The sequence below is a fragment of the Sorex araneus genome, chromosome 5 (genome assembly GCF_027595985.1).
Source record: "Sorex araneus isolate mSorAra2 chromosome 5, mSorAra2.pri, whole genome shotgun sequence".
NCBI classification, from domain to species: Eukaryota; Metazoa; Chordata; class Mammalia; order Eulipotyphla; family Soricidae; genus Sorex; species Sorex araneus.
In genome coordinates, this window is record NC_073306.1 from 199,147,433 (window position 1) to 199,171,766 (window position 24,334).

The window sequence follows — 24,334 nt, forward strand, 5'->3', positions numbered from 1 at the left end:
GAAACACACGGTTCTGACCCTAGCTAGATATCAAATAGGCTACATGAACAAGGATCATGAACTAGGACCTCAAATCAGATTTAAATATGCAGTCAGTAGTAGGACAGAAATCTAGAAGTTGTATCTTTCTACGAAGAAAAGAAAAAAAAGGCAGACTCCAAGCCCTTCTAGGGATACTATCACCTGGAATTAGGGACTTTACAATGATAGAACATGGAATATTAAACACTGAAGAAGCATCATATACATGATTAATGATAAACACACCAAATAAAGCAGGTCATTGGGTCCTCACCAGATCAACTCTACTGTAAGGGGACAGGGAATGAAGTGCAGATGAATAGAAAATTCTTCTGCACTTGGAAGGATATGGCAAAAGTGCCTATCTTCTGGGCCAAGGAAAACATGGATTAAAGTCCTCTGCCAGCACCGTTAGAATTGTAGCAATAATCACTGTCACCCCGTTGCTCATCAATTTGCTCGAGCAGGCACCAGTAACGTCTCCATCGTGAGAATTGTTACTGTTTTTGGCATATCAGATATGCCACAGGTAGCTTGCCGGGCTCTGCTGTGGAGGCGAGATACTCTTGGTAGCTTGCCGGGCTCTCTGAGAGGGGCGGAGGAATTGAACCCAGGTCCGCCGCATGCAAGGCAAATGCCCTGCTGCTGTGCTATCGCTCCAGCCCTTGCAGCAATAAGAAGGCAGAAAAATATGAAAATGGGGTACAGTGTAACAATTTTATGTGAAATAACCTTGGTAGAAGCAGCAGCAGCAAATTCTTACTAACTCACTTGGGAAAAATAGAACAGTGATTAAGATTAACTTTTAACACTCTTTAGATTAACACTATTGAAAAAAGTCCAAGCATTCCAAGAAGGGCCAGTATGATACAGCCCAGGTATATAACCCCGAATGGTTTACATTATGGTGACTAGAAAGTTTTCTCAAAAACTATTATTTTTTGTCAAAAACTTTATATTATTTTCTAATAATATATTACATTATATATCTGGGAATTATTCTCCATCCTAGAAGATATCTCCAGTTTTATTTCTCACACCTTCAAAACATAATCAGTATTGTTGTATTTCTTAGGAGAGAAAACTTAAAGGATCTGAAATTCTTTAACTGTGATCATGATTTAAAACTTGTGTGGACATGATTAGTCTCCCAAAATCAAATAAAGCACAAGACAGAATGATATGAAAGTACTTATAATCAGGAATTTATTTATAAATTTTCATCTCCTTAAAATAAAAAGGTTTTTAAAAAAGTTGCGAGAATGATAAAGTGTGATTTTGTTATGCCCAATTGGCTTATGTTCTGTAAATTCCAAATAAGTAAAACAATATAAAAATATATTTTCAAGTCTTTGTATAATGAAAAGAAAACCACATTAATCATTAAATACACTTGGATTTTCTTTACTCCTGCAAAGTAATTCACAAATAATACAAACTGATGTATCATTTACATTTTGAAGTACAAATTTCTCTAATAGCCAAGTAATCAGTTTATTTCATTATGTGCAAAGCAGACATAAATACTTGTGGAAAACAGAGCACAGGCTCAATTAAGCACTGATTACTGTTAACAGTGCTATTGTGGAAATGTACAATAATATGCCAATAGTACGAATTTTTGGTAATTATGTACTTCTCCTTAAAAAAGAACTTCAGGTATCTTTCAAAGGCTATTTTTGAAGAGCTGCAAAGTGACTTACATCATTTCAGATTTGAAGAACAACTAGTCAGTACCATTCCAAAACCCAAACTAGGAGGATTCTTTCTCCTCCATGTTTCATTCTTCATCTTCAGTTTCATTCTTCAAGAAGGCCTGATGACGATACATCTCACAAACTAACCCTTGACAGTTAACTGTCAACTAAAGAGACCACCTCTGCTGTGGATAGTCTCATTCAATCCATGTTCAACCAACTTTATGTCTTCCAAATCATCTTTTATGATGCTAATCAAGTGGCTAAGGCCTTCCTGTTGTTGTTTCAAATGCTAGAACAAGAGAAAATGATGTTCTATTAAAAAGCAAGCTTTTGCAGGAGAAATTGTTTTACCTTACTAGCAACAACACATGGCAGCCGCTCTGAATATAATGCTTATATATACTTAAGCGTACGGTAGCTTTCCCTCTTATTAATGATTTGTAAGATACATACAATAGAGAGCAATGAAATCAAGTATGTAATGAACAGTACCCTCAACCTCATTTTAGAAAAAGCACGATGTTAAACGAGCATGCAGACTCGGAGAAATCTCCAGGCTGGGCACACGCTCTGCACACCAGAGCCCAGGTGTGAACCCTGGCACCAATGGGCAGATGCTCCCCAGCAAGAAAGCAAAGGAAGTATTCAAATATTAATTACTAGCAAAATAACCATTCTGGGGGCCAGAGTGATAGTACAGTTGGTAGGACGCTTGCCTTGCGCTCGGCCAACCTGGGTTCATCCCCAGCATCCCATATGGTCTCCAGAGCACCGCCATGAATAATTCCTAAGTGCAGAGCCAGGAGTAACCCCTGAGCATCACTGGTATGACCCAAAAAGCCCCCGCCCCCACAAAAATTAATTCTAAAGCTTTTCTAAAACTAAGACATTTTTATGTTTCGAAATATAAAATGTATAGCACATTAACTATAGTGGCTAATATTCTTTAGTCCAGCCCTAATCTTAAGGAAGCTTTAAGAAGTTAATGGGGGTGGGGTGGGGTCCCGGAGTGATAGTACAGCGGGGAGGGTGTTTGTCTTGCACACGGCCGATCCAAGTTCAATCCCCGGCATCCCATATGGTCACCCAAGCACTGCTAGGAGTAATTCCTAAGTACGTAGGCAGGAGTAACCCCTGAGCAACCCCTGAGCATCGCTAGGTGGGACCCAAAAAGAAAAAAAAGTTACAAAGTTACTGGGTAGGAAATTAAGTAACTTTAAAATTTACTTTACTATTACTGGGGTGGGAATGCCAGGTGCTTGGAGGTTGCTCCCAGTAGTGCCTGGGAATGGATCATGTGGTGCCAGGGATTAAATAAGGGGCTCCCATATGCAAAGGATGCACTCCAATCTTTTGGACTATATTCCCAGTCTTAAACTCATTTTAAATCCTTCTGAGACCCTTTAGGATGTTATTATCTCTGAAAATAAACAGACACAGGTTAAGTAACTTGCTCAGGATTATACATTTGGTGATGAACCATATTGATTATCAAAACAAAATCCTTAATTTAGTATTTTAGAAACTGCTTTTATTATTCCCATTATTCATTTTATTTAATATTTTATTCAAAGTATTTACAATTAAAATAGTACATATATTTCCCCAAAATCTAAACACTGAAACTGGTTTTTAGTTGTGTACAATGGATAGATCCATATTAAGGCACAGAAGTTATTTGCTAATGAGATTAATCACTATTTAAAATACTCAAGGCCTGCGCAGGAAAGGTAGTCCATCAGGTAAGGCACGTGCCTCAACACAATCAAACCAGATTCAGTCCCCAGCACAACAAATAGTTCCCAGAGCCCGCCAGGAGTGATCCCCGAGTGCAGAGCTGGAACTGAGCACCCCTGAGCTGCTCCCCAACAACATGGCAACACTGACAAACTCTTATAATACATCAGGGGGGATTCGGGAGCCAAGAGGCAGACCTGCACGGGGAAACAAGCAACTGCAGAGGCAGCAGGCCACCCTGTGGCCCCCACTCAAAAACATGCTACCTACCAGTCCTACCTAATCAATTTTTCCCACCCTCAAGAGCTTGTTCTTTGTGTTTTGGGTGGGGTTGGGGCGGGACAACCATCCTAAATAAATGTGAAGTGGTGCACTCGGCCTTTGGAAAATCAACTTCTAAAAAAGAAGACTTACCTGCTTAATTTCTCTTAACAGATCTGAATCTATGTAATATTTTTCTTCAGATTTAACTGCTCCAAAGTGATTCTGCATCCTAATTTGGGACATCAGTTCATTTAGTCGGCCCTAAAAATAAGACTGAGTCAAATTACAACTGCTAATAATAACTTCTAAAATGAAATATCTTCATTTAACAGGATGAGTAATTTTCCCTTAGTATAAAACAATATACTAGTTATACTTATATAGTATATATAAGTATATATATAAGTATATATATAGTGTATATAAGTATATGTATACTTATATAGTATAATTTCAGTATAGGGAAACATTAATGAAAACATGATTAAAAAGTCTGTTCTTGAAAGCCTTTTCTAGGGAATTCTGATGAAAGGTAATTATTTTTATTAAATATACAAAATTCTCTTTTTTGAAGGCCACGTGACATTTTTATGCAGAGATAGCTGGTTCTTGCCTCATAGTCTTCTACAAATGAAGAATCTTCTAGTCTTACCTTAAACTGAGTAGGGGCATTTAGTTCACACTGAATTGTATCTAACTGAACTCGCAACTGTTCTTCATCAGCTTGGATGGCATATCCACTCTTTCTCTGAATTTCTTGTTTGATCAGAACCTAAACAATGAAATTCCAACAATATTAATAAAATCGTTCTTCTCTTTCTAGTTTCTGTAGGTGTAAAATTTAAATTTTTCTTATTCCGTGAGCCATATTTACACATTTATCATTGTAACTTCCCTCTGTTTTTAGCTACTTTCCATTAACTGGCATGATTCAATTTTTATTCTCAAGCTATCATTTTCATTTTTAAGAAGTCTTCATTGCTATTGTTCAGTAGCATACTGTCTTTAATACTTAGATTTAAAGTCTGTTTTGTCTAACACAGTGTGGTGATGAGGGCTCTTTTGGTTCCATTTGCGTTACACATCTTTTTTCATCCCCTCACTGATTAGTTTGTACTTTCCTCACACATTTATTCCTAAGTATTTTACAATCCTGTCATCATCGTCAATATAAGACATTTTCCCATTTTAATTTACAGTATAAAAACACACTGATTTCAGCAGTAGGGCGTTTGCCTTTCACTTGGCCGACCCATTTCCCATTTTCGATTCCTCCGCCCCTCTCGGAGAGCCTGGCAGCTACTGAGAGTATCGCACCCGCACGGCAGAGCCTGGCAAGCTACCCGTGGTGTATTCGATATGCCAAAAACCAGTAACAATAAGTCTCACAGTGAGAGATGGTACTGGTGCCCGCTTGAACAAATCGATGAGCAACGGGATGACAGTAAATCATCTTACCCATTAACTCTATATTTTTATTGGTACAAATCATGTTTTATCTCATAAAAACCTCCAGAACAACACAATGCTGAATGCCGATCAAACTTATCATCAGTTAGTTTATTTTTTGTGCAGTGAATTTATTATTACATTTTTAAAGCAAGTCCTTTAACTTCCATACTATCCCATAAGTCTTTTAGATAAGTGTATATATGTATATAATATAAATATATGCATCTTTTTAGAAAAATTTAACTTTTTACCCCATTTTTTGTCATACCAGGAATTGAACCCAAAGTCTCCAACACACCCAAGGCAAGCATTCAAACAATGAGTGACATCTCTGGCTGTTCAGTGACAACTCTGAATGTTTTTACTTTGGGCCAAAATATTTTTTGTATTTATATTTTAAAAGACTTTTTAGGCCAGAGATAACACAGCGGGTAGGGTGTTGCACGCAGCCGACCCGGGTTCAGTTCCTCCATCCCTCTCAGAGAGCGTGGCAAGCTACCAAGAGTACCCCGCCCGCACGGCAGAGCCTGACAAGCTACTAGTGGTGTACTTGATATGCCAAAAACAGTAACAACAAGTCTCACAATGGAGATGTTACTGGTGCCCGATCGAGCAAATAGACAGTGCTACTTGCACCCAATCCTGTGAAACCTCTCTTCTAACTTCTAGGTTCAACTGAAATGGGCACGTTTAATTTCAAATTACTGAAGTCTCTCCTTTTTCTTCTATTACAAAAAGTCCTATTTAGCACTTCTATTACACATACTTATACTGCCACAAATGTTGAGGGGGGAAAAATTACCTGTAAAGTTCTATGGGAAAGATCCATGAGTTTCCGCTTGTATTGTGCAATTTTGGCCATGGTTGTAGTTTGATTCTTCTGTAATTCACTAATATCTTCAGATATAATCTGTTTTTTAAAAATTATGGTAAATCATGTATAGATACATTTATCAATTGTTTTTATTTGCAAAGTATACTTGAATCTGAGCTTCATTTTTCAAAGCATAAACTACCTTTAAATATATATTTGTGCTTCTTCACATTATAGTTCTAAATATTCTTTTAAAATACCATTTAAGGGACTGGAGAGATTATACAGTGGGTAGGGTGCTTGCCTTGCACGCAGCTGACCTGGGTTCAATCTCCGGCATCCTATATGGTTCCCTGAGCGCCGTCAGGACAGATTCCTCAGCACAGAGCCAAGAGTAACCCTTGAGCACTGCAGGGTGTGGTCCCTGTCCCCAAATACTTTTTTAAAAAGGGAAATATTTAAGTAAATAATTTTTTAAAAATTGTAATGTTAATAGTCTTAATTTACTAATTAAAAGGCATAGGATGGCTGAACGGGTAAAAAGACAAAACTCTTTTTTCTATCAGGCTCAAAGGGGGTGGGCCAAAATAACTGAACAGAAACAGTTCTCTGAGTGCTCTAGCAGAATAGGAACAGCACTTAAGAGCGACTGAGCACTACCCCACATGGCGCCCCACTGTAGAAAAGAGCCATCGCCTCCGGGAGTCAGTGCTTCCGAACACACCGCAAACAAGCTCAGGGCCAAAGAGCACTGCCTCAGGGTCTGGTTTAAAGGAGACACAGATTTCATATTCCCCCCCCCACCAAAGCAGAGGGTCTCCTAAATGCCAGGAGAAAGCAACCCCCCAATTCATCAACATGTCAATGTGTCAAAGGACTTAATTCTCCTATAAAAGGCAGAAAGTCCAGAGGATTAGGAAACAACCTGCCGCAACTTAAAAGATAAACACAGGCACACAGCTGGGGAAAAAGCCTTCCAAGCTAATGAAAGGCTTAAACATGCCATTAAGTTGGAGAAACAAGAAAAACATGGACACATTTTTAGAATCACATAAACTCCTCTAAGACTGCATAGGAGGGGGGCCGGAGCGATAGCACAGCGGGTAGGGCGTTTGCCATGCACGCGGCCGACCCAGGTTCGATCCCCGGCATCCCATATGGTCCCCCAAGCACTGCCAGGAGTAATTCCTGAGTGCAAAGCCAGGAGTAACCCCTGAGCATTGCTGGGTGTGACCCAAAAAGCAAAAAAAAAAAAAAAAAAAAAGACTGCATAGGAGGAAGCAAAAAATCTGGAGTTCCGTCATAAGTATGAAAATTAGAAATCTAATTAAAAATCTCTTCAAGAACAAAGCCAGGGTTCAGATAGGCTCACCAGTCAATTCTACAAAACCTTCAAAGATGAATAGTTCCTAAGCTCTTCCAAAATAAACACTTCCTAACAGCTTCTAAGAAGTCAAAATTACCCTACTTTCAAAGCTAGCAAAATCTGAAAAAGCATCTGATATTTACATCCAATCTGGTCTGATGCTGCTTAGTCATCTGATCTTGAACCTTCAGTCTTCGGAGCAGTTCTTTGAAACCCACCATTGGCACAGGAATTAACCTGAAGAAACCCAGGAGGTCAATTTTCAGACCTTTGAGTGTTACATAATAATGTCTTCACAACAACATTCATATTCACATTAAATTTCTAAGGTTCTGAAACACATCAATGACTAAAAGTGACCCGGGGCTGGTGCAATAGTACAGAGGGTAGGGTGCTTGCCTTGCACGTGGCCAGCCCAGGTTAGATGCTCAGATCTCAGACGGTCCTCCCAAGCAGCACCAGGAGTGCTTTCTTAATGCCGAGGAGGCATTAACTTACCCCTGAGCATCACCAGAGGTGAAACACTCCCCCCTTTATACCACCCACACCCATACTCTCACCCCTTACCTGATTACCTATTTTACAAATAAGGAAATACAGTCCAGTTGAAAATTCCATTTTTAAGTGCAAAACAATATAACTGATACTGCTGTGTTATAGTTGTTGAAATGAAAATTAAACAACTCAAATATATGAATTACATCAGCTTGCCATTTCTTTGGACTGGAGCGATAGCACAGCAGGTAGGGCATCTGCCTTGCATGCAGCCAACCCAGATTTGATTCCTCTGTCCTGCTGGAGAGCCCGGCAAGCTACCTGAGGCGTATTCGATATGCCAAAAACAGTAATAAGTCTCACAATGGAGATGTTATTGGTGCCCGCTCAAGCAAATCGATGAGCAATGGGACGACAGTGCTACAGTGCTATAGTGCATTTCTTTATTTCTGTAGTAGAAAATACTAGATCTTAAATGAAAGATGAAGATTCACTTACTTTTCAGAATCAGGGTTATCCACCTTAGCTTGTTCCCAGATAATAGGATCAACACCTAGAATTAAAAAAAAAAAAAAGCCACCTTTTTTCTAAAGGGAACTATTTTCCATTTTGATAATATCTGCATGAGTAAAGGCTAAAATAGGACATAAAGCCCCTATGGCTGAAAAGTAAGCACAAAAGTTTGTAAGTCTGTAACTGTATCTCACGGTGAGATACAGTTTTATACATTAAAAAAAAAAGACAAACCCCAAAAGCTACTGTCAAATGCGAACATATTAAAAAATGTGTTGAGTCTTAATCTGAAGTGGGTAGGGAGCTTTCCTTACATGGGGCCAACCCAGGTTTGGTCCTTGGCTCCCCATATTGCTTCTCTGAACACCAATATGCGTGATCCCTGAGCACAGAGCCAGGAGTAGGCCTTGAGCACCAATGTGGCTCCAACCCCCCCCCAAATACTAAAATTTAAAACTTTGAACAACAAACGACTGAGTAATCCCCAGCATATACACTCAGTGGAAAAGTACTGCACCATTAAAAAACAGTGACACCTGAACACAGGGCGGGAAGCAGCCCCCTGAGCACTGCTGCATGTGGCACACACATCAAAAGACAAAATATAACAGGAAGTAAGCAAACACGACACGGGTGTTTCACAGGAACAAATCATGTCGATAAGCACATACACGATAGTAATCAGGGAAACACAAATGAAAATTCTCTGCCACCAGAATGGCAAAATTAAAGACTAAATGGCTGGAGAGATACCACAGGGTCAAGATGCACGTCTTGCATCTGGCTGACCCTGGTTCATCCTGGGCACCCCCAAGCATCACTAGCTGTAACCCTGGGGTCTCTCAATACCGACTCGAGAGTGGGTCCAGCTAATCCCCGCCACCACAGGAGCCTTGTATTGAACCACTAGCCCAGCGGGCTGAGAATCCTCTACCAACAAAACCTGCAAACAACTAGAAGTATTTCACGATGTCTTAAAAGGGTAAGATTTGGGGCTGGATAGATGGTACAGCAGGCAAGGTACTTGCCTTGCACACACCCAACCCAGGGCTGATCCCTTAGAGCAGAGTCGAGATGAAGTCCTGAGCACCACCAGTTGTGGCCTAAAATGTACTGAAATGGGAAGAACTATGAAAAACTAAGTGAAAAGTCAAGATACAGAAAATGTGCAACACACAATCCTTTTTTAAAAAGCCCATATATATATATATATATATATATATATATACACATATACCTATATATGTTAAAAATCACAGCAGAAGTACTTGCTTCAGTAGCACATAAACTAGTATTAGAATGATACAGCATTCTAATTTAAAAGATACAGGGGGCTAAACCGATAGCACAGTGTGTAGAGTGTTTGCCTTGGCGCGGTTGACCTGGGTTCGATTCCCAGCATGCCATATAATCCCCTGAGCATGCCAGGAGTAATTTCTAAGTGCATGAGCTAGGAATAACCCCTGAGCATCGCTGGGTGTGACCCAAAAAGCAAAAAAAAAAAAAAAGTGTAAGATACATAATTAAATGTATAAGTGAATAAAAATGTTTAAAACGATGCATCAAAATAAACACAATAAATTGGCTATGCTTTAGCATTAGTAACCAACCCTTTCCCAAATGGGGCCGACAAGTATTTCTAAATACATTATTTTCACAAATGTTTGATTCCAGGAACATACCAGCAGGAGGATTCTGTAGAAGCTGTTTAATCTGTGTAGGAGACAGTTCTGTTCTAGTCATAGAAAGGGTTACGCCAAGGTGCTGCAATTGTGTTTTGATATTGGCTTGTTCAAAATGCGCATATAACGTCGTTGCAGGAACTCTTCTTGATGTACCATTTGGAGACCGCTCAACAACATAAATGACAACTTCTGTCCTGGGAAGATTGTGAGGTTAGGGGGAGGAGAAAAACCAAGTTCCAAAATATGGAGTACACTAACTCCTACTCACAAATACAACAGGGAGGTAGGTCATTTTATAAGGGAGGTAGCTACATACTACCTCCCTTACATTTAAGGGAAGTTAAAATGGAAAATATTTGTTCTTAATTTTTCAAAAATCTTAGATTCATTTGTAAATTCAAATAAAGTTAAAATAAGACATAAAAATATTTGTAAAAGGTTTACTTAGGTGCAAAGAATTATGTAATTACTTATTCTTCTGGAATTGAGAAGTATTCTGGAAGATCTTCTGCAGCTTATAGGCTGTATCATTGCAATTAAGACCAAGAATTCTGACTTCGGTAATTATGTCTTGTTAATAACTCTTCTAACTCAAAATAATCTAAACCTTTCCAATATATCTAAAAATTATTTACAGGACAGGGAAACTGATCACAGATGAATGAACAGCAAGAATAACCAGCTGAAACTTCCCAGTAATGTGTTTGTGGTCCTTGATTTGCACATAACCATGATTTTTTCTATTTATAAATGAAAAACTCTAAAATTAGTATCTCAGAAGCTCAAAATTTTAAAAAATCATTTTTCTTTGATTTAAACAAATGTTTCTGTAGAAACTGAACAATTACTGAGAAACAGCATTCTGCTCTGAGATCTAATTTCTACATTAATAACAAGAACACTGTTGATTACGTCATGGACTCGAGCAACGAAACAGTATAATGTATACTTACTGGTCATCTGGCAACGTTTTAATGCCCTCTACATTTACAGTGAGGGTTTGATTTGCTCCCAATATTTTATGCAATGATTCTACCAAATGCTGTTGCTGGCTTCGAATATCTGTTTCCTTTTTGTTGAAAACTAGAACCACAAGCCCATCTTCATCTTTATTATTGGGCATACAACTATAACCTACTGCCTGTGGAACAAAATAATAAAGAATATAAAAAATAGGTATAGGTCTTTTGTTTTGTTTTGCTCTGAAGCCATACCTGGTGGTGCTCTGGGTTTATTCCTGCCTCTGCACTCAGGGATCACCCCAGGCAGTGCTCAGGGGACTATATGGACTATATGAGGTGCCAGGCATCAAACCCAGTTTAGCTGCATGGAAGGCAAAAGCCTTACCCATTGTACTATCTCGCCTTACCTGCTGTACAATCTCTCTTGCCCCTGTATAGATCTTAAATCAGCCTTTTAACATTTATCGACTGTTAAAATAGAGAAAATAGCTTAATATCTGGTAATGAAGCTTCCTACCACTGTGTACCTTTGGAGGACACAATGTTATCAATAACACCTTTATCCAAGAATGGCAAAACCTGAATTTCCCCTTGAACAAAATAACTTTCTCATCTGAAAAACTCTGATATCCATTCTCATTGGGTATATATTTCTGAACACTGATTATAAATCACTGCAAATAGTACAGAATCAAAGTCTTTATTATATAACAGACATAAAATTTAAAACTATTTTAGATAAAGAAATGAATTAGGAATACTTCTGGAGTACAATAATAGTTCTACCAAATTACAAATACTATTAAAAATACCTACATATTTTACAGTTTCATGTAACATGAAACTTTACTTAATAGGTTTGCTTTTATTTACTTATATATGAGAAAGCTTTTTTTATTTGCTTTTTGGGTCACACCTGGTGATGCACAGGGGTTACTCTTGGCTTTGCACTCAGGAATTACTCCTGGCAGTGCTCGGGGGACCATATGGGATGCTAGGAATCGAACCTGGGTCGGCCATGTGCAAGGCAAAGGCCCTATCTGCTGTGTTATCACTCTGACAAAACTTTTTTTAAGAGCATTTTTACCCTCTTTTCACTTACACATAACTGAAAATATTTTAAAGTTTTTTCTTGATTTAACCTATGCCTGCATGTGCACCTGGCATGTGACAGCGCCTTCAAGCTCTGGTACTGCATCTCCCTCTCTCCCAGAACTGCTGTCTATGGCCCTGGTGGCACCAGCGCCGCCAGGCCCAAACAGCACTGGAGTTGGCCAGGAGCATTCCAGTACTGGCTGGTCTACAGCACGGAACCCTCTGGGAATGGTTCGATGACGATGGCTATCAGCTCAAGTGCACGGCTGAGCAAAGTGTCGCCAGCAATGGCCCCTAGGTCCCCTGAGCACCGCACAGGGAGGGGAGCCCCCCCTCTCTCCCCATCAAAATGAAACTGTTCTGTTCAACCTATGCTACTAAGGTAATCTTCATTACCAAAGTCTTAACATTTCATCTACTTATACTCAAAACATTTGTATTTTTTATTAGAGGAATGGAACAGAGAGGCTAATATAGGTAGAATCTAACCCTCACCCAACCTTGCATCTCCAAACAGAGCACACTGATTACATTTCCGAGTCTGACAGAGGCCAACAAAACCCAAAAGGGACTGTATTATAAATTGTACTGCTAAACATTAATTTGTCACGAAAATTTCACTGTCAAACTGACCTATATACTCCCATGAGTTGGCAAACAGAATCTCTGAGGAGTCTAGTTCAAACAAGTTTGTTTTGTAGGTGTAAAAACAAAACTACTGTTTTAATGCTTTGGAATCACTTTCATGATAACAAAAGAATTACACATGCTAAACAGTATATACTACTATTAGACTAGGGAGTACTTTCCTGACAAATGTTAGAATACCACTCAATTTGAGCATGAATTGCTTCTTTAGTCAGTCAAATCCCTTCTATTAACATTTTCCTTCCTTTAGTTGTAAATTACCTTGGGCTTTAATCATATTCTGGTGACTTTCAACATATATGTGTAAGAAACCATTTTTATAATTTCTATACTTCTGAAACAAAAGTATAACGTATCACACTCAAGATGTAACGAAATTCTAAGCAATTGCTTTCTTGGCATCATTTTAATCCAAATAGCCTATTTTCTCTTACATTCTTCAAATGAAGATCAAAAGCAGTATTAATACCTTAAATCGGCAAAAGGGATTTTCTTGTGTGAATTCCACCGGTGGAATGCTATAGTTGAAAAATCCTTTTCCTGTTCCCCAAAAGGCCTGTAGTTGATTCCATTTTGCCAAAATAGCATCTCTCTCATCTCCCAATATCGTTGGGGCAGAAAGAGCACTTGCAGTGTTAATCAGCTGGTTGGACTGTGTAGGCGCTTGTGCTGGCTGGCTGAAGAGACCACCTAATGCTTAAAATGTACCCCAAAATTAGTATTCAAAAAAATTAATTCAGATTCTAGGTATGGTAGGCAGAAATAGTGACCCATGCCCAGGATGTCTCCTTCCTACTCCCAGAGCCTGTAAAGATGTCCTTTGACACTGCAAAGGGGACTCTGTGGGTGTATTTAAGTGAAGAGGCCTGGCATGACTGGGTGATCGCCACATAATCCTCAAGGCCCTTAATAGGAAAGAGCAAAGCAGACTTAAGATGAGATTTGAAGATGCTAAGTGACTGGCACTGAGGCTAAGAGGAAGGTCAACTAGTCAAGAAATACTGAGACAAAATTTGGAAAAATGCAGTGAAACAGTCTCGAGAGCCTCGAGGAGTAGCAGTCCCTGCCAACACCTTGATTTTAGTTCAGAGAAACCATTTTTGAACTTCCAAATGTTTATTGTTTTAAACCAGTATGTATTTGATACTGGGTTATGGCAGCAAAAGAAAACTAATAAAAAGCCTCGTAATATTAAATTTGCATTTCTAATAACGCCACCTTAACACAACTCCATTACCAGGAAAAAGCGAATGTTTTGTTCACTAAAAACCATCAAAGGAAAAAAAAAATGTGGAAAAGTGAAGTTTGTTAAGTTGCAGAATTGTTCTTTAAACAACTTCTATTGCTGTTCTATTTCTAGACTGAGGAATACAAAATAAGCCAGAAAGAACAAGTCAGTATCAATCCATATGTACTGTATCAATATTTGCTTCACCAAAACTCTTCCCTTATTGCAAAAAATGTTTTCTGATTTTCAATTCTAATTCCTTCAAAATTTTGAGCTTCCTCTGCATTCCACTGCTCCCATATATGATCTACTTTATTATAGTCACATATTAGATCATATTATGTATAGCACATACATTACAAAATGCCTGCAAGTATGAAAACACACAATTGATGCTTATTATTCCATCAACTTGGATGTTTACTGTTCTTCTTGTGAACTATGAGCAGATTGGTCGGCAACCTTCTTAACCTGACAGTTAATAAATGGCTGCAACATGTGAGAATGAGATTGTCTTATTTAGAATGGCACCAGATTCACACTCTCGTATTTCCTAATAAAATATACCCAACTCAAAACCTGACATTAGGAAGACAATTTCAAAAAACAAGAACAAAAATCCCTTTACTTTTCCACAGCTACCAGACTTCCATCAAACTTTCTATTTCTGCAGAATAACAGAAAAGAAAAATGGAACATTAGAATAGTTCTGATATTATTATCTCCACACTACTGATTAGAAAATTAAATTCATTTTATTATGAATTTTCAGCCACTGGGTGGGATGAACTTTAGCCAATCAAGTGACCTAAAGAAGAAAAAAATCACACAATTAAGAGGCAGGTGACTACAGAAACTGAAAAAAAAATTTAGATGGTTAAGTTAAGGAACTTGTTATTTTTGTGGCAGTTCTTAAGAAGTATATGGATCAAGTCATAACCTCTCAGTTTCTGCCCCCCCAGTGAAAGTGAAACGTCTAACAGTACCATTGCATAGGGTTCTTTTGAGAATTGATCCATACAAGGTTACCTTGGGGCACACTGCCCTACGTGCCAGTAAGAGAATAATGCTAATGCCACAGACATAGTACAACAGTTTAGGCACTTGCCTGGCATGCTGCAACCCAGGCTTAATCCCCAGTGTGGTCCCTGACGCCCCACTGGGACTAAGTCCTGAGTAGAGCAGGGCAGGGCACACCCCACTCCCCACTCAAAAAAAAAAAAGAAAGAGAGAAAAAAAAAGAAGACCAATTTTTAAAAGACAAAAACTCAAACCTATAATTCTATGCCTGTATCAAAAGGACCTGGGAAATATACTGGCCAGAGAATTTCAGCATCATAAGAACATTAACTGCAAAGGATTAAAAAATATCAAATCGTTTTAAATGAGTTATGACATTTTAAAAAAATATCACTTTAGAATAATAATAGGGAACTAACTATTTTGAAAACTATTAAAGAGAAATAACCCAAGTTTTATAGTGGTTTAGTTAGCAAATAAATAGCAAAGGAATTGTGGAGTTGAAATAACACCATTGTGCAATCCCTGAAATCACCAATGGCTGCTACAAAAACCACACAATAAGATTTAAAAATAAATAAATAAATAAATAAATAAATAAATAAATAAACAAACCCTATTACCTATTACCTACAAACTTGCAAACAAAAAACTGAGTCATCGACTAAATAGGCCCCTTACAGATGGTTCAATTCACAGGAAATAGAGAATCAAAGAATAATTAAACTATACCAAGAATGCAATCAAGTCCTAGCAGAAAAACTCTACAGTCAAATGATGCAATTTTCTTTAATAAACAGTATAAAATTTAAAAGTCATAAAAAACATTTAAAAGACAGACAAAACAATATTGTTTAAACACTTGAGTGATAGTATCAAGAAAAGGAGGAGATCTTCCTGAGAGAGAGGACTAGAGATCTGCCATGAGGAAGTGACTAGGAGTGGAACGGACTTCTGAAGTCACTAGCCAGGGCCCTATTCTGTCTATGGGCAGCGGTTACAAGAGGTTTTCTGCCTTGTATTGAACTAGATGACTATACTTTTGTGCCACTATCTACAGTTAACTTATTTATAGCAGTGTCAACAAAAATTTAATACTAAACACAAAAACATAATTCTAATCATGCCATTCCCCTCCCATTGCTATTATACAGAAAATGAGAAGTAGTCCTTGGAACTTTATGAATTTATAGTTTTTAAACGATAATCAGGTGTTTTGAACTGTAATGCTAATTATTGGTTTTTTAATTTCAAAGTGAGAATCTTTCATACTTACTGGTTTGCTGCTGTTGCGGCTGTGTATTTAATCCTCCAAATCCCAGTGCAGTTCCCAAGCCAGTACCTAAACCAGTACTAGTTCCTGTTGTTGAGCCAAAGCCAGTACCAAATCCAAAACCTTTGTTTTGAGTACCACCGAACAATCCTTTGAATAAAACATTAGAATTGCTTAGGTTAAAATAAAATTGATTTTCAACTCATTTATACCTACAAATGTCTATATATCCTCTTACCAGTGCTCCCTGTGTTAGTTGGAGCAGTGAAACTGAATGCAGAACCTGTTGCTGTTGTTGTTGTCCCAAATCCTCCAAACCCACCTAATTAAAAAAGACCAGAATAAATAATTGTTACATTAGAAGGCAAAATACATTAACCTATTTTTTCTCTCTGTACATCACTTTAAAACTGTACTAAGAAATGAACACGTTGCAAGAAATAAGTCTAAGTATTTAAAGAAAAAATATCACAATACAATTCTATACCCCCTTCAACTAAAGATGTGATTAACAGTTACAGCTGAGAAAACATGTTACGCTTACTGCTCTGTTCTACAAACTCCACACAACTATTTGTACTTTTAGAATAGGACACAAACTCGTGTGTACAAAATTTTAGGCAGAATATTAATGAATATGGAGAATTGTTTATCATGGATTTTTTTCAAAAATGACAGTAGATCCTACATTCCAACATAACTGCTCAAAATTGTAACTTATTACTAATTTTGGTGGTCCACCCGCCCCCACCAGTAGAGAATCTAGCTTTTCTATGTGAAATTAATAGATTTTAAAATCCTAACTCCTCTTTTTCCAATTAATTCAAAAGGCTTTAAAATGGTAGATTATGCAGGAAGTGTACAATTCTGACTTCAGTGAAATAACAAATCAACTTTACCCTAAATTTCTTTGTTGTTTTTTTGGCCCACCCAGCACTGCTAAGGTCTTACTTCTGGCTCTGCACTCTGGGACCACCAGGTGAACTGGCGGATTACATGGGGTGCTTGGGATCAAACACTGGCTAGCCAAGTGCAAGGCAAGTAGCCCACCCACTATACTATTCCTCTGGCCCCTGAAAGTTGCTTGGTCTTGAAGAAGAAGAAACGTAGGAGGCCAAACAAAACACACATAAAAGACTAAGCCACTTTCCAAGGAAATATAATAAGAAATGTATTTCTTGAAGGAAGATAAAGGAAAGTAACAAGGGCAAAAGCACAGGCACACAAACCTCCCCAGTCTGGCAACTCAGAAACCAAATTCATTTTTAGGTTAAGTCTAGCAATTGAATCACCTTAACTATTTCTAACTTGATACATAAATGAAGTGTTCTCCCATCTAACCCCTTGTGGGTTTTTCCCCATTGCCAGTCTTTACCGGAATACCAATGTGATGCCAAAAGACATTACGGTATGTATTTGAACCATTAGAGCTCTCTGAGTTATGAGATTTTCTGGGAATTTAATTTTAATCTCTTATTTCTGACATGAGAAAGAGATACATCAGAATTATAAAAGATATAAGAAGAGAAAAACAACCCATAAATATTCATCATGTAATTCTGAATTGGAAAATTACTCAATAAACTGCATGCTGATATGCAGACACAGCAAAATCTCTATTTACCTGAAAATTCTAAGAGTACTGAAAGCTGTAAACATTTTGATAAAACCCCTAAAATACTAGTTATTAGTTTACTCACTTTATAGAAAAAGATATATTCTAAATAGACATGACAAAAACACTGCCATATTTCATCAATCTCCGTAAAGAAAAAAGTTTATTAACAGTGGATCTGCAAGAGTACAAAATAAAAAATAAAAGAGAATTTCTATCAGCACTTTCCTGAAGGCTTATTATCTATACAGTTGTTAAAAGTTATGTTATCAAAACACGAAACTTAAAACTCTTAACTCCAAATAAACATGACATCAAGCAAATACAACTAGGTTTATTTGTTACTGAATTATGAGTTGGGTGGCTTGATTAGGAAACACAAATTTCAAAATGTTTCTGTTTTACCCAATGCCAATTTTAAGCAAACAGGGTAAAGTAAACATAGCAAATGATATGGGATCACACTTAAAATACCTTAGTGATGATATCGTTTTATCCTTGTATTTTTCTTGTATTATTCAAAAATGCTTGGAGGGTTTTTTTTTCTTTTTTTGAGGGGGCAAGGGAATCACACCTTGCCCAGGCTCTACAATCAGGAATCAGTCCTGGTGGTGCTCAGGGGGCCCACCATACGGATGCGGGAATCAATATGGGGTGGCCACAGCAAGGTAAGTGCCTTACCCGCTGTACTATCTCTTTGGCCCGTCAACTCAGACACTACGGTGATATCTGCATTGCAATAACAAATGACTGCACAAAGTTAGCAGACTTTTCAAATAAATTTTAGGAACTAAATGTTTACCAAATGCATATAATTGGCATGGGCATATAGGTGGTGTTATGTCAGAATATGAAGAATAAATTCATATACGAGCAGCCAAAACCAAGACTCTAAGAGTCTGTGCTTAAAGTACAGAGGCCTATTTTTGAATAGAAACATTGTAGTTTGTTTTGCAAACTTTCCAATGTGACGTTCAAACAGTCCATACAGACACCAAATCTTTATAATTACCTTTCTGAATGAAACATATGTAGACTTTTATAGAACTCAATGTTACCTGACAAGTCTCCAGTCATTTCTTAAAAATGGAGCAAAAATTGAGGATTCTTGGATTCTATAATCACGTGTTTTATAGAAATGTATCCTAACCACCGATCATTAACATCACTACTATTATTCATGTTTTGAAACAACGAAGTTAACTGCTGTTCGTATAAGACTTGTTCCCTCTCGGGAACCACAAGGACAGTTGGATGAAATTCCAATGAAAGATGCTGGACATATGGAAAATGACTGCAGGAGTCCAAGAATCCCAGGGAACATGGGCCTGAGTGCCGAGCTGATACCTTGGAAAACCACATACTCCACCCAAAATTGAAAAACCCAATCCAAATTGTTTTTCTGATCCCTTGGACAAGATATCCTGCTCCCTAAGTGCAAATTTAACAAGGTAACATCTTTTACCTTGGCCAGACTTCCCCCTCCCTAGGAGCCACATCTTTCTTATGTTTATGTCTCTGTTTGGGGGGCCACGTGGTGGGGCGGGGGAGAGCATCGGCTCTGCTCTCTCCCAGGAGCCAAGCAGGGGGCTGCGGGGACCCCCCCTCCAGTGTCCAATCTCTTTTTGAAGACTCTCAGAACTCGGGACAAACGGTTCCGAGCCGACCCTCGGGGATCGGATGTTCTATTTTCCCTGCCGTGCCCCCGACCCCGGAGACCCCGGCCCATTCTTGGACTCCGGCGCGCGCACGACACGGACACACGACGCCCCGCTGTCATCTACCTGCACTCGCCAGACTGTTACCAAAATTGAACGGCGTCGCCGAGGTGGTGGAAACACCGAAACCGCCCAGGTTAAAGTTCACCGCGGGGTTGGCCGTGAGGCCGAAGCCCCCAAAATTAAACCCGCTGGCGGTGGAGTTGGCAGTCTCCAGCCCACCAAATCCTGGGAGGCGTGCAGGCAAAGAAACAAACGAAAATGAGTAAAAAGAAGGCGAAGAACGGGGGTGGGGGGGAGACGGCGAGAGGGGGGTGAGGAGAGCCGCGGGGTCTCTCGGGCGGGACCCCGGGCTTCGGCTACGAGGAGCAGGTGGGGGTCAGGGACTCGGGGGGGGGGTCACCGCCGGGCCCCGTCCCGCCCCCTCTTTCCCCGCGGCGCGAGGCCCGACCCCGCCCCGCCCGGCGCCGCCCCGACGGCCCGAAGCCCCCCGCGATGGGCCGCGGCCGCCTCCCCCCGAGTCCCCGCGAGACGCGTCGGGCCGCAACACTCACCCGCGGGGGCCGCCGTGGCTGCAGCGGTGCCCGACGTGCCCGACGGCGCCCCGAAGTTGAAAGCCATGTCGCGGGGACCCCTGCGTGGGGGGCGGGGAGCCGAGGCGTGAGGGTCCCGCGGAGCGCCGCTGTGCGCGCGCTTTTGATTCCGGCGCGGGGACCGCCCCCGGCTCCCAGCGTTCCGCTTCCCTTCCGGCCGCACCGCGCTCGCCCCGACGCCGGAAGGACTTGGCGGGGGGCGGGGCGCGGGAAAGGGACCGCCCCCCCACGGCCGGTTCGTTTCCGGGGCCGTCGCGGCTGCGCGTGGCGGGAGCGTCACAAGTGGCCGGAAGTGCGTGCGGTCTCGCGGGCCCCGGGCAGCCCGGGCAGCTCTGGAAGGCGCGGGCTGGGGAGGGAATCTGGGGACTCGGGTGGAGGAAGTTGACGCTGCTGGAGGCATTGTTGTGGGATAACGCTATGCCTGAAACCCAGTGTCAGGAACTTTGTAAGCCAGGGCGCTTTAATTTTTATTCACTTTTTAAAACTTTTTATTGAATCATGGTGGCATAGACCCGGACAAAGCTGTTCATGATTAGATTTCAGACCTACAGTGTTCCAATATCCATCCCTCCACCAGTGTACGTTTCCCAGCACCCGTGTCCCAGGTTCCCTCCCATCACCCCCAGCCCCCTGCCAGCAGGGGCTTTACGTCTCTGTCTCTGTCTCTGTCTCTCTCCTTTGGGGCATTGTGGTTTGCAATCTTGATACTGAACGGCTATCAAGAACATCCTCTACCTGCTTTTGACACTCAGTTTTGTTTTTAAGTGGTGTTTGAGGGCTGAAGGGTTAGAAGGTGTAGCCTGCCAGGATTCGATCCTCTGCACCCCCATTTGGCCCCCTGGAGCAGAGCCAGGAGTAAGTCCTGAGCACTGAGTGAATCCTGAGCAGTCGAACAAACAAAGTGATGTTTGAACCTGGCTTTCAAGGATGAGTAGAGGGCTAGACAGTAAGGAAGTAGGTGGCGTTTGGGATGAACTGAAAGATAATGATTTTAGCCAATTCGTTTTTGCTAGGTAAAAGGCAGGATTCCAACCATTTCTTTATGCTCCGGGTCTCAGCCAAACTCTTGGTTCTAAGGTGAGCACAGAACTAGGAGTTGGCGCTGATGAACCAAGTGAAGATTGTTTAATTATAGGTGCCAAGCTGTTTGCCCAAAGTTATGTTGCAGACCAAGAAATAGAGGAGCATGGTAATATTACCTTGAAGAAAACTATCACAATTGGATGTGAGATGTTTGAGACAAAAGACCCATCTGAGCGCCTAGAAATTTGATGCGGAATTTAGACGCAGAATTCCTGGTCCAGAACATAACTGGATGCCCTAGAAAGAGACACTCCACTGGAACAAAGAGCATTCTAGGACTATCAGAAGAGCATCAACAACTCCCAGCTCACCCCTTGGCACGCACCCTAGAATGAGCTTTGGGAGACAGTTTGGGAAAACTGAATTAGGTGTAATAATGCCTGGCTCAGTGCCATCTTCCAAATGAGAGCCAATGGGAGAAAGTGAACTCACACGTTGAAGCAAAGATGAGGCTAAAGTCTTAGTCACAGGAACAGAAATAAATGTCAAAGGACACTGGGCACTGGTAGAACTGCATGCTGAACTCTAGAATTTGTTTCATTGGACCCGGGTCATCTTTTACCATTTTCTCTTTCCTCATTCTAGTCCCTTTTGGTCCTCTGCTCTGGGCCTGTGACTTATGTTCTGACCAGCCAAAATGATACTATAACAATGTTTAAAGATGGGTGGAAAAAAACGCATGTATAAGGGAGGTAGGAAAGCAACCAAATCTTCACCTTCCGCTGTGTCAGTGGATAATGCTACAACAGAACACTACTACTTATGTTCTCAGCTCTTATTGAACATAACCTGTGTATAATAAATCATTTCTTCTGTATTAGCCGAAGAGAAAACCAAAAGAGGTGCAATTACATGAGGATGGGCAAGCTTTTAATCTAAATGTCTAGATTAATAATTTTTGCCCAAATGCAATCCTCTGCCCTAATGTCCAGTGCTTCTCAAATGGCTCTCGGATTCATCTGTCTCTTAGGGTAGATGTGCCTGCAATTCAGTTTACCTTTATTTTGAAAACCTAAATAAGTGTGTTTTTAAGCAAGGATATTAGAAAGAAGAAGAGGTGAGGAGAGGGTGAGACAGGGCAGGGAGTGAAGAAACCATTGTAGGCAGCAGTTTCTATTGTGTACTCTCTTGCCTTAGGAACCGTAAGACAGCTTGAGAACTGTCCCTCCATTAGCTGACGCCTACCTGTTTTGCTCGTGTATCAATATCTGGGTGCATTAATCCCCACCCATGCCCATGCCTTCCAGGGCTCAGGGCGTGTCCTGGGGCAGAAAAGCTCTGTGAGACCTATTAGATGTTAACTTACCACATTGCCCGTAGCTGAAACAGCTAGGCTGGGGCAGGAAGTGGCTCAAGGGGTATAACTCATACTTGAATCTGTCCAGAGGACAAAAGACATCTTTCAAATGAAACTTCACCAACAGCTGGACATCTAATGACATATGATCTCCAGTACAAATTCATATAAACATTTTTTTTGTTTTATTACCAAAAACTTTTGCAAAGGGTAGAAATACATGTAACGGGAATCACTTGAAATGAACCAACTGCATAAACTATATAATGAGCATTCTGGTTGGTATTCTCTTTAATATACAAACATTCATTTCCACAATAATTCCCAGAGAGCCAAGTGTCTAGGCAAACTTTTGCAGAACGTGTTATCTTAAGCAATTTAGGTAAAAAATTAGTGTGGCTTATGTAGAAACCCCAATAGGGGCTAGTGTAGTACTTAATCCACTTGACCATTAGTGGATTAGCACTTGTCCTAGAACACAAGGAAATAGAAGTTGAGTGGCAAAAGGCACAAAGCCCATTTCCTGTCTTGTGCTCAACTCCCATATTTCTCTGAGGCAAGTACCTTGTCTTTCACTTCATTCCCCCTAAGGTGTGCACTCACTACACAGGTCACCCATATTCTATGATTGACAATGCTCGCAATCTCAAAGATCTAGTATACTGGCTCCAAAAAATATATAAATAAACAGGGGGAATACTTTATTTTCAACCTAATACCAAATAGTCACATCTATCTGGCATAACTAATCTATAGTAGCATATGAATTTGATTATACTTTATGAGTTTGTCATAGATATTTCAGAAGGGAAACATCAGATTTTAAAGCCAAATAATTTCTGAGAATCATTCAAACATGGAAATAGCATGTTTTTGATCTCTTTGCTTATGCAAGATTCAATCTAAAGGGGGAGTCTCATTAATGAACGCTATCATAACATTAAACAAATTCTTTTTCACAAATGGCAAAAGCATGAACTCAATGACTATGCATTAACTTTATCAGTTTATCAGTAGGGATGAAAGTATGCATAGAAGAATAAATTCAAGTAATTTTTTAAAAGTCAATATATTTGGCATTGTTGAATATTTTGAAAATCATTTTAAATTTAGTTTTCATCTTTTGGTGATTTGGGAATCAGTCTATTGGTTTTAACTTATTAGGAGGGGTGTGGGGGTGGGGGTTCAAACCCCAGGCCTCATACGTGTAAGACAAATACACTACTACTGAGTTACATTCTGGCCAGTTCTATCTTAATTTTTATATAAGTTGAGAGTTAAATTAACTCCCTCTTTAGGAAGGAAAACACATAATGCTTTTGTGGCTTTCTTGTAGAGAAAGATAAAATTGGGGCAACTGAGTCAAATAAACTCATTTGTTATCTCGTAGAAATTAGAAGCTACATGAGTGAAAAGCCTTTTTTTATTTTCCACTTGCTTACACTGAAATTTAGCTTGCTCTGGCACCCCCAAAATTCAATTTTTAAAAATGATATAGTTGTTGATCCATGAATACTTTGTCAGATAACTGCATAGGTTTCTCAGTGAAAAACTGAATAACTGAACTTTGACAAAGAAAATGCCCTTAAATATGCTTGAAGTCTGTGACATGATGGGTTAGGTCGCACTGAAAACCAGAGGCCTTGTAAAGAGATTGAAGCAGAGCTTTTCCTTAAAGCACTTTCTATGCATATTTTCAGAAACTTCATTCTGGCCGCAATGATCATCACAGGAAGAGCAGGGTACATTCTTCTA

At 39.9% G+C, this 24,334-nt stretch overlaps 1 protein-coding gene across 2 annotated transcripts; it reads right to left on the reverse strand.

Annotated features, from left to right (window-relative positions):
* Positions 1-1,204: 1,204 nt before the first annotated feature.
* NUP54 (nucleoporin 54) lies at positions 1,205-20,363 on the reverse strand. 2 transcript variants are annotated; one of them, XM_055140648.1, is made up of 13 exons: positions 20,161-20,363; positions 19,673-19,834; positions 16,512-16,595; positions 16,277-16,423; positions 13,222-13,448; positions 11,001-11,188; positions 10,045-10,241; positions 8,348-8,402; positions 7,498-7,591; positions 5,977-6,084; positions 4,375-4,494; positions 3,873-3,983; positions 1,205-2,010 (listed from the first exon to the last, which is right to left on the reverse strand). In XM_055140648.1, the coding sequence occupies exons 1-13, from the start codon at positions 20,225-20,227 to the stop codon at positions 1,882-1,884; spliced, it is 1,689 nt and encodes a 562-aa protein (XP_054996623.1). In that variant the 5' UTR covers positions 20,228-20,363; the 3' UTR covers positions 1,205-1,881. The 2 variants fall into 2 exon arrangements, with proteins under 2 accessions (XP_054996623.1, XP_004617919.1); XM_004617862.2 differs by lacking the exon at positions 19,673-19,834.
* Between the last annotated feature and the right edge of the window lie 3,971 nt (positions 20,364-24,334).